This window comes from Simochromis diagramma, unplaced genomic scaffold, assembly GCF_900408965.1.
Source record: "Simochromis diagramma unplaced genomic scaffold, fSimDia1.1 OVJJ01000228.1, whole genome shotgun sequence".
Lineage (NCBI taxonomy): Eukaryota > Metazoa > Chordata > Actinopteri > Cichliformes > Cichlidae > Simochromis > Simochromis diagramma.
The window spans coordinates 802,641-813,667 of NW_024386873.1; the positions used below are offsets into that span (position 1 = coordinate 802,641).

Here is an 11,027-nt window from a genome sequence, read left to right on the forward strand (position 1 = left end):
ACTCCAAAAAGGCTGGGTACTCTGAACTGCCACTCGGCACATAAGCACAGATGACAGTCAGACCCGTTCCCTGACCCGAAGGAGAAGGGAACAAACCCTCTCGTCCACTGGGAGAAACCCCAATATACCAGCAGCAAGCCGAGGGGATAACAAGATACCCACCCCAGCCCGACGCCTCTCACCAGGGCCAACTCCAGACCGAGACAGAGTCCAGCCCCTTTACAGGAGACTGGTTCCAGAGCCCAGGCCATGCGTTGAGGTGAGCCCGACTGTATCTAGCTGGTACTTCTCAACCTCACGCACTAACTCGGGCTCTTTCCCCACCAGAGAGATGACATTCCATGTCCCAGTTGCCAGTCTTTGTAGCCGGGAATCGGTCCGCCAGGGCCTCCACTTTTGGCTGCCACCCGACTCACATTGCACCCGACCCCTACGGTGAGTCGTGCGGTGGTGGGCCTGCAGAAAGATGGGCCCATCTCCCTTTTTTGGGCTGTACCCAGCCGGGCCCCATGGACTAAGGCCTGGCCATCAGACACTCGCCCTCGGGTACCCTCCCTGGGCTTGGCTCCAGGGTGGGGCCCCGGTAACCCTATCCCGGGCAGGGTGAACTGTTCCCTCGATGGTATTTTCATAGGGATCTCCTAAATCACTCTTTGTCTGGTCCCTCACCCAGGACCAGTTTGCCATGGGAGACCCTACCAGGGGGCTAGCCACCAGAAAACATAGCCCCTGGGATCCCTGGGACACACAAACCCCTCCACCGCGATAAGGTAGTGATTCCCAGAGGGGCATAGTACTTTCATATAGTTGTAAAAAGCATGATAATATATTAAGTAATCCAAAGTATTCAGAATACGTTACTCTCATTGAGTAATGTAACCGAATATGTTACAAAATACATTTTGGGCCATGTAATCTGTAATCTGTAGTGGAATACATTTTAAAAGTAATCTTCCCAACACTGGTCTTAAATCACATCTGAAATTATGATAAAAGTCGTAATGCACCGTCTGTGAAGCAGAGATATGTTCTGCAGCAGCATACATTGGTCCTTCCGTTCCATTTCCTGCCTTATTTTACCTCCTGTCACTTTGAGGTGCTGCAGTAAATAATATCTAAGGTGTGTTTGATCTGCGTTGATCATCTCCTTCGTGTAGGCGGGACTCCTCGGAGGCAGACAGTGACGGTGCAGAGACCTGCAGAGCAGAGCTTCTCCCAGCAGTTTGTTCGTCCTCAGCAGCTGCTGGATGGGAAGGTAAAGAGCAGCACTTTAAAACCAACTTCATGCTGTTAGTTTTTGTTTTGCATCACAATAATTTGCACATCAGCATGGGAAAGTTCCAGAAAGCAGGTTTAACAAACTGAGAGTTTACATAAACCTGATTCCTCTGAGCTGGCCTCTGGTTCTATTTAAAAGCTGTAACTAAAAGAAGTAAGATCTTACTTGCGTGTATCACCTGATGAATTAATGTCTGTGTGTGTTTTAGGATGCAGAAGCCATCTATCAGTGGCTGAGTGAGTTCCAGCTCGAGCAGTACACCGGAAACTTCCTGAACGCTGGATATGATGTACCGACCATCAGCAGGATGACCCCTGAGGTGACCCTTCACTCCTTTATTTAAAAAGAACTGCACAACTTCTGTTGAAGTCATCCGCCCTCAGTATCAACATAGGATGACCCAAATTTAGACCCACTGCATCAGAACCAACCCAAAGGAAAACAAACTGCATCTCCATCTAAGAGGAGCCCTGACATAAACAGGTCCCAGCACACTTGGACCTGATTCACAATGACCTGAACACACCCTGCAGGTTTTAGATCCTTGTACTCTTCTCCCATGACTTCTGCGTTTTCTTTTTACACTCATTGTGGCATTGTGATTTCACTTAAATGACAACCTCCGGAGCTGATAAAATGAGGCTAGCGCTGAACCACCAAAAGCTGCAGTTTCTCCAACACCCAGGAGGGGCAGCAGTGAGTCAGTCCCCATAGACTCCCATGTTAAAACTTTACAGCTGAAACAAACGTGTTTACAGCCTGATACACAAACTGTTTGGTTTATGTAGATGACTTCCTCCTTCATAAAATATAATAAAATTCTAGAATTCTATTAGATGTCATGAAAAAATAATTTTCCAGATCCACGCCGCTTGTTGTCCAAAAGTTTCTGATTCCGAAAAAGAGCTCACAAGCTTCAAAAACCAACAGGTGACATCACAGTGGTGACAGAACTTTTTATAAATGTTAGAAAGAAAAATTAGAAGCGAAACGTTTGTAAATGTGTAAATTGCAATTCACTATTTATTCCGGTTTAAAATGATCTAAAGATCAGTGAAAGTTAAAGAGAATTTCATAATTCGAAAATATTCTTGACACAATGTAAAAACTTACAAATTACAGAACCTTTTTTTCATAGACAGATTCTTCTTTGTGATTAACTGAATAATCCAGTGAAGTATTGACCCGTGTCACGCTGACTGTAAACCACTGATATAAACTCAGTCTCAGATGCAGTCGCAGGACTATGCGGCTCTGCGTGTGGCATGTGGTGACTCACTGATGTTTAATGTGTGCAGGATCTCACGGCCATCGGAGTGACCAAGCCAGGACACCGCAAGAAAATCTCCATTGAGATCAACAACCTGAACATCCCCGAGTGGCTGCCAGAGTACATCCCAGTAAGACTGTCCGCTGTTTCGTGCACACACTGCTGCATAATAAGCTCAATACCTGATCCAACTCACGTGGCCTTTTCTCACAGTCTGATCTCTGCGAGTGGCTCAGTGCCATCGGCCTCCCGCAGTACCACAAAAAACTCTCAGAAAATGGCTATGACTCCATCAGCATCGTCAAAGACCTCACCTGGGAGGATCTGCAGGAGATTGGCATCACCAAGCTGGGTGAGGACTCGTTGGATCTTTGAGTTTGTGGACTGTGTTTCTGTCTGCGTTTTGAGTCTGATAATTCAATTTGCTTCCAGGCCACCAGAAGAAGCTGATGTTGGCAGTTAAGAAGCTGTGTGACATCCAGAGAGCGATCCTTCAGGCTGAATCAGGCCAAGGCACGCTGCGACGCAAAGGTCCCGGAGCCCTTCACCTGGTCGCCATTGAGGCCGATGCTGGCGGCGAATGCTCTTCACCTCACACCCCGAAGATGCTGACCTTCCAGGACAGCGAGCTGAGCGCCGAGCTTCAGACAGCAATGTCAAGCCACTACGGAGACTGCGAGGAAGGTTTGGCCATCAAGAATGCGGTGGGGATGTCCCAGAGCCAGGAGAGCATTGACACCCGGTCCAGAGGTTCTGGACGCTCACAGGAGCCTCCTACAGCCTCCATCACCCCCCAGAACTGGTCCCAGGAGAGCCTGGAGGGCAGCCCCGCCAAGGAGAGGAATCTTCCTGAGGGATGGGACCAGAGGCCCCTACAGCAGCAGCCTCTGCCAAAACAGGTTCCTCTGGGTACGGCCACTGTGTTCAAGTACCCGGCCATCCCCGCAAAGCCCAAACTGCCTGGATCCCAAGGCTCCTCCCCTCACGGCTCCCCAACCCTAAAGGGGTTCAGTTACCTGCACTCTCAGTGCGGTTCCGCAGACCTGAACTCGTCTCCCAGGCACCAGAACCACGCTATGACCCTGACACCACCCAACAAGCGCACCCAGAGCATCACCCGCTACGCTCTGTCAGATGGAGAGCCCGATGAGGACGATGAGGAGCTGATGCGTGCTGGAAACGTGCCATCTTACGCCACTTTAACGCGCAAGCCCGGCCGCCACCAGCTGGCTCGACTGCAGCCAAGTCCAGACAAAAATGGCAGCTTGGGACGCAGTCAGTCGTTTGCTGTCCGTGCCCGGAAAAAAGGTCCCCCTCCTCCTCCCCCAAAGAGACTGAGCTCAGTGAGCAGCACCACCAGTGGCGAGCTAAGCGACAGCAGCACGACTTCGTCCACTGGCGGCATAGTGACTGACAGTCCGGGGAGCGTGCGCAGCATCGCAGCGTCCCTGGAAAGCAGCGCAGAGGGGAAGAGCAGCTCCACACCAGATATTGTGCGGCACGAGGCTCCATCTCCCTCCCTCAGCTCCGAGGTTGCAGGAGTAAGGAGGAGGGTGAAGAGCCAGTGTGTTTCCACCGAGAACAACGACAGCACCAAGCAGGACCGAGGGGTCAAATCGGACTCCGAGGAAGAAGAGTCAAACGGTCATGGACTGGAACGCTCCTCGTCACCTCAAAACAGCTCCAGCGAGTGCATCCCCTTCGCCGAAGAGGGCAACCTGACCATCAAACAGAGGCCCAAAGCTCCAGGTCCGCCCAGGGCTGAGGCCGTGCTGGAGCCTCCTGATAAGCCAGCGGTCAAGAATCTGGAGGTGCTGGAGTTTAATCTGAAAGAGTCAGACACGGTGAAGCGCCGACACAAACCCAAAGACAAGGAGCAGGGAGGAGGGTCCCCCAGCAGAGAGGGAGCAGGGGCCACCGAGCCCGAGTCTGACAGCAGCAGGCCTCCATCCCTGAACCCGGAGGTCAGTCTGAGAATCAGTGAGACCAGCGTGGAGAGGCCAGCCAGTCCAGCAACCGGTTCCCCCATTAAACCTCCTCTCTCCCCTAAACCTGCTGTCGCCCCAAAACCTGTCCGGCACAGTCTGCTGGCTTCACAGGGTAAGAGACTCACACCTCACTGATACGCTGTGACATTATAAAGCCCGCAGATTCTGCTTCTTAAGGAAATGTGGGCTCAGTAACTGACTGAATTCTGATTTGACTGTAGATGAAACATGCGAGTCCTACTTTCTTTGACTTGTGATCTGTTACTACGCCCTCTGGTTTCACTTGGATGAAAGAGAAACTGGAACTTTGGCTCTGGGCTTGGAGTAGGGGCATGTTGTAGTTACTTTGAGTCTTTTATTTCTAGACAGAGCTTGAGACTGGGACTTTTGGGCTTTGGACTTTTTGAGTTGGACTTAGACGCTTTCCTGGGTCTTGGTTCTTTTTCTTTTGGGTGCTCCCTTTAGTGGTCTCCACAGTGGACCATCTGCCTCCACCTCACTCTATCCCAGCATCCTCTTCTGTCATACTAACCCTCTGCACATCTTCCTCTTTTTTTCCTACCTGGCAGCTCCATCTTCATCATCTTTTCACCAAATATCCACTCTCTCGCCTCTGCACATGCAGATCAGCTAAGCCTTGCCTCTCTAACTTGGTACTATTACAAATTTGCAGATTTGCTAGATAGAAGTATCTCAGTCGTGTTTGTCAGTGATGGTGGAACTTGAGATGGAAAGGAAGATTAGAGTGGATGCATGATATGATTCAATTCAATTACATTTTATTTATACAGCAACAAATCACAGCAAACAGTCGCCTCACGGCGCTTTATATTGTACAGTAGACCCTACAATAATACATACAGAGAAAACCCAACAATCATATGACCCCCTATGAGCAGCACTTTGGCGACAGTGGGAAGGAAAAACTCCCTTTTAACAGGAAGAAACTCGACAGGCTCAGGGAGGGGCGGGGCCATCTGCTGTGATTGGTTGGGGTGAGAGAAGGAAGACAGGATAAAGACATGCTGTGGAAGAGAGACAGAGATTAATAACAGATAAGAAATGCTCAGTGCATCATGGATGGATGAAAAGGATGTAACTTGACTTGGATGTAGGTTGACACGTCTCAACCTTCACTTGGCACTTGTTGGTGTTTTACTGTATGGATATCTTCTTCTGCAGGACTGTCGTCTCCTACTGTGACCATCAGTGTGGTTCAAAGTCTGGCCTTCGCCTCTCCATCCTCACCCACCCGCGGGCCTCCAGCTCCATCCGCTCAGGCCCCCCAGAGCCCGTCTCTGGCAGCTGGGAGGTCTCACATATATGCATTGGGTCCAGGTCTTCCCCCTGAGCCGTCCGTGGGGGTGGAGGTGGCTCAGCAGAGACTGGATCAGACCAGCACGTCTCTGGCAGCAGCTCTAAAAGACGTCGAGAGAAAACTGAACGTGGAGAACAGCTCTGACAGGTAAGATCACCCACCTGAGGGTCAGGTCAAAATCACAGTCAACTCATTTTCCCCAGCATGGCTGCCCTTCCCACAGCAACTGAAGCATTTTGTTTGGACCTTACTTTGGTAGTTATCTGGTGTCACAGCAGCTTTCAGACTCTATACACAAGAAAGCTGCCAGGAATATGGAAGCTTTCTTCTCTTCTGTGTTTGCATCGTAAGTAATGTACATTTGTGTCTCATTCTTTAACACCAGTGGACCGAACCAAGTGAGGTCTGCAGGAACCATTTTGGACGACATCGGCAACATGTTCGATGACCTGGCCGACCAGCTGGATGCCATGTTGGACTGACATATACAGGAAGCCCAACGTAAACCTCAGGAAGTGACATATGGATTAAGAAGGCCTGCCCAGTGGGAGGAGCTACTGCCTCCTCCTGAACACCAGCACTTAGTCAAACGGAGTCGTCTACATTTCTCAGCTGTGTCTGGTCTCTGGTTGCAGGTCGGCGCGGCTCTTTAGTGTCTCAGCAGAAACCCTGAGCTGAATATTATATCACTGTTAAACACCAATACTGTAACATGAGTTTTTATGCTTCGGACATCAAAGGGCACAAAAGTCTCGCCATCGCCTGCTGGCCAGCTTCCCGCAGCTTCCCGCAGCTTCCTGATAAAAGACCTACTACAGACCATAATACTGGTTACCAGTCAGAATGATGAACTATGACTGCATGTATGAAATAATGGTTGGTACCATTTTTGCTGTTTGGATACTGAATAAATGTTGGAAACTCATCAAGGAGTAAAAACAGTGAAGTACTTTAACTCTTACGTGATGGAGACTTCGGCAGGCAGAGACGATGTGAGCTCAGAAACCAACGCTTTCATTCAGTGGCTTTCCATTAACCCGAGGATCGCACTACCAGAGCAAACATTTCTAAATCAGGCACTTGAATCATCAGAGGGCCAAACTAAGCAACGGCAAACCCACCGACTGTATGCGGGAAAAGAGACTATTGACTGTGTTGCTGCAGGGAAGCTGATGCCTTTTCCTGTTTTTGAACCAGCATCAGTGGCACTGCGTTATAAAACACGTCCTCGGTTTTTGTGGCAGCTTCTGTCAGAAAGCGCTGGCACCATCTCTGGAACTTTTTGCCTCTTTTAGCTCCTAGTTTTGGTTTCTGGGACATTTCGAGTTTCCAGTAACAGTACAGAAAACTCTGAAAAACACTAAATTACTTGCTCAACATCAACACCAAACATGGAGCTGAAAGAGAATGTGGACAGCACGTATCGTCAACATGTGCCGCCTATGAGGTTGCCGATCAGTAAGTGTAAACTTTTAAAATGTATTTTCAAGTGACCGTTTAAATATGACTTTATATGCAAGCAGACTGAGGTTTCTGCTCTTTTCCTTCGACTGTGCTGAAGACCTGTCACTGTTGTAACCTGAGTTTCTGTAGTTATCGTACTTTGTTTTCTTGCTGCTGAAACAAAACCTGGATGGTCTTCGACTGTTTTTACTGTGGAACCATGTCAAATCTAACCTTTGTAATATTTAAAGAAATCTATTTTATACAGATATTAACCCTGTGTAATAAGTTCTCGCGCAGTGTCTGCGATGGTTAAAAACCTTTTCTACTCTGTGTTTATGAAAACCTGTAAAAGTGCTCGACTGTGTTGTTTGTTCAAAGGGAAGAAAAGCATATTAAGCTCATTTCACGTGTGGACAGCTGACCACAGCATGAGACACTTATATATACACATGTTATTTTTTTATATTCATTTTAGCCAAATTAGTATTTAAATTAGAGTTATCGAAATATGTATATTGTACACTAGTAGAGGTATATACAGGAGTGCATATCCAACCAAAGGTCTGTACAGATTTTCATAAACATTTCCTTTAAAAGAAAATGAGTGAAATTTGCAGCTGTTACCCTCGTTATTGTAAGATGCTTCTGAAATGTTATTTTCATGTCCAGCCTGCAGGGTATGGATACTGCACGCCATGCTTGCTCTGTTGCATTTGTGCGCTGTCTGTTGTTGTCCTGTCGTTGTGTGGTCTGTGTGAATGAGATGCTCTGCTTTGGATTTGTGATTCTCAGGAAAATCCCCGTATGCATGGCTGCTCCATGCCTCCTGTTCCCAATGTGCCAGACTAAGATTTCCATCTCAGCTGGCCAAACAGACGGCAGCAGTACCACTTCTGTTTTGTTCATTGGTCAATCTTAAAAGGTTAGCGCCTGTGATATAAAAGTTTTGCTGAAACGTGTTTGAAATCAAAGTAATGTTCCCACTGTGGCTGGTTTACTGGCAAATACTCCATTCAGGGCCAGTAACAAAACAGGTTTTAAGGTGGTGTTTGAAGTTTAGCATAGCTATTTATGAAGCACTAGTACTAACATCCTCAACAGGTGTTACACACACTTATAAAGCTGGATATCATCAGCACAGAAGGTCATGCAGCTGTATTTTCAGATATTTGACTGTACAGGGCAAATAAAGAGGACCCAGGAGGCTTCCCTGAGGAGTCCCCACATTAACCATAGTGCATCTGTTATGACATGTCACCTTTTAACATTGTAGCAATAATTTTTAAGTCTTTCATACAACCTGCTATTGTCCATCAATGTTTTATATCACAGCTTAAAACATGTTAGAATCACTGAAACACGATCTTCCAAAGTAATCTCCAGAAACAGTGAATATGTAATGTAAGTGTAGTGTGTTGTTGAGCTGGATGATGTGTGTGTGTGCGCTGCTGCTTTTGTTTGGTTGTTCTTTTGTCCTCTGAGCTGTTTGTGTAACCATTAAATATACATACTGTCCTGATTTGGGGTTTCTTTACTCGTACTTGTGACACTGACACACAGCTTCACCACAGATGGGCCGATTACTTTTTCAAGCAACAAGTAAAGTAAGGGATTACTATTGCAAAAAATAAATTAGATTACTGTTACTTTCCCGTAAGCACGCTGCGTTACTGAACCGTGATTTTGTTTGTGTGTCTCATGATAATGACGTACGAGCGTGTGGCGTCCGTGGCAGCAACAGACGTGCAGATCAACAACGGATAACATGGAGTGATGGAGAGAGTACGACCGTGCAGCGTTTAAAGCGTGGAAGTAATCACATTACTTTGAGTTTGATTGCGTAAAAAGTGACGAAAACATTAGCGTCCGCTGTTCACTCTGTGTGGGAAGAAAACTTTCTACAGCGAAAAATTAAACTTCAACTCTGAGCGAGCAGCGAGCGCGAATGTGATATTCACAGAGAAACCCCGGATGAATGACCATGGGGGAGGGGCTTCATTAAAACAGAAAAATGTAGTTAAAAGTCTTAAATTTTTGAGCTACTTTTACCAAAGCCGTGAATGATGAGGTGTTTGTTTTTACACACATTCATCCCAAAATTGAAGCTCTGGCCTGATTAAATGTGAATATGTGAATCACAACATTGTATATTGACAAATAAAGAAAAACATTCTGGGGCCACTTTTCTTGAGCTTTCAGAAAGCAGATCATGTATTTTGTGGCTGTGTCCAGCAGAGGGCGACACGAACCTGCTAATTCTATCAGGACCTGAAAATATGAAATACCTGGATGTATAGATACCTCTTACACTTGTATATTTACTGCATACTGAGCAAAAATCCTCAGAAGAAAAACTGGACTTTAAAACAATCATTATTTTATCTTTCTTTTTTTGGGGGGGGGGTCAGAGTTTGGAATTAGGCAATGTTGACGTGATCTGTGTCGTCATATTATCCAAAAACATGTTTGTATAAGAGCAGACGTGCACTGATTGGAATTTCTTTGACACATTCCAGTTTTCTTCCCAGGGATGATGACTGACAGCATAAACAGACCCGTGTGTGTCTGTCCTCCCACCAGTGGGTGTGGGGGTTTCTTTTTTTTTTTTTCCTCCCTCCGTTCTTCCTTCCCAGGGTTAGGGCTGTGTGGTTGCATTTATTCCTGTTCCTGGATTGGCTAATTCGATAGACAGCAAGCTCCTTTTTTTTTCTTTTTCTCTTTTTTTTTTTTTTTTTTTTTGTTGCCTGTCCCGTTTGGCTCTTTTGCATCAGAATTGTTGTCTAAAGGCAAAGAAAGATGCCCAACGGATTTACTTTACCAAATTGACCATCCCAGCCTTGCCGTAATGGTCCATTTGATTCACCTTTTATTGTTTATTTTATTTTCACTTACTGAATACGGGACAGACTTGACTGGAGGAAAGAAGGGGAGAAAGAAAGAGGGAAAGAGAAACAGCTGAGAAGAGGGACGGGGGAGAAGGGCAAAAAACAAAAACCAACAGAATGGGCAGAGAAAAAATGCATCTATCGATCACCTGGATCACCTGCTGAGAAAGAAAAAAGAAAACAAGCAGAAGAGAACAAGAGTAATAGAATAAACAACATCACAATGATATATGGGAATATGACAGTAAATACTAAATATTAAACATTACTGTGCAGCACATAAGATCGACAGCGCACAGTGTGCTTTGAGGAGCCAAAAAGGGTGTAGTTTGTGGGTGTGATCACCCGTGTGTACACCTGTGAGCATGGACGCGCTTGTTTTTAAAAGGTTCCTTCATGTAATGATCTGCTAGAGGGTGTGGGGGGTCCACAGCCCCGTCCTCCAGGGCATGAAGCAGGTATGGAGGAGATCAAGACTCCAGACATCCAGAGGCCCCCAGAACACAAGAGACCAAGGAAGACCAACAGAGGGGCAGCCGCGCCACTGTCCCAGAAAGAGCTGAGGAGAGTCCCAGATGAGGGCTCACTCAGCAGCCGCGGAGCAGACGCCAGGGGGGGGGTTGCAGTGACGCGCCCGTGAGCTCCGCCGGCAGCCAGCTGCGCCTGAGTGACCGAGCCCCAGGCCGAGAGGCTCCTAACCACCAGATGACCCTCTCCCCAACAGTGGGTGTTTCAGTGTTTGTTTTTTGTGTGTGAAAATCCTAACTCAAAAAGTGAAATTGGAGTAAATTTGTGTGTCTGCTGTTAAGAGAGCTTGTGCAGATCTTTGTACATTAGAGAA

At 47.0% G+C, this 11,027-nt stretch overlaps 1 protein-coding gene across 6 annotated transcripts in view; it reads left to right on the forward strand.

Annotated features, from left to right (window-relative positions):
* Positions 1-9,153, forward strand: part of LOC120733539 (caskin-2-like) — a 54,222-nt gene extending 45,069 nt beyond the window's left edge. For all 6 annotated transcript variants that reach the window (XM_040031810.1, XM_040031809.1, XM_040031812.1 and 3 more), the window contains 7 exons: positions 1,158-1,255; positions 1,488-1,598; positions 2,578-2,679; positions 2,763-2,901; positions 2,982-4,649; positions 5,720-6,002; positions 6,241-9,153. In XM_040031810.1, the coding sequence (XP_039887744.1) occupies positions 1,158-1,255; positions 1,488-1,598; positions 2,578-2,679; positions 2,763-2,901; positions 2,982-4,649; positions 5,720-6,002; positions 6,241-6,337 (2,498 nt within the window). In that variant the 3' untranslated portion in view covers positions 6,338-9,153. The remainder of the gene's footprint in view (positions 1-1,157; positions 1,256-1,487; positions 1,599-2,577; positions 2,680-2,762; positions 2,902-2,981; positions 4,650-5,719; positions 6,003-6,240) is intronic.
* The last annotated feature ends 1,874 nt before the right edge of the window (positions 9,154-11,027 follow it).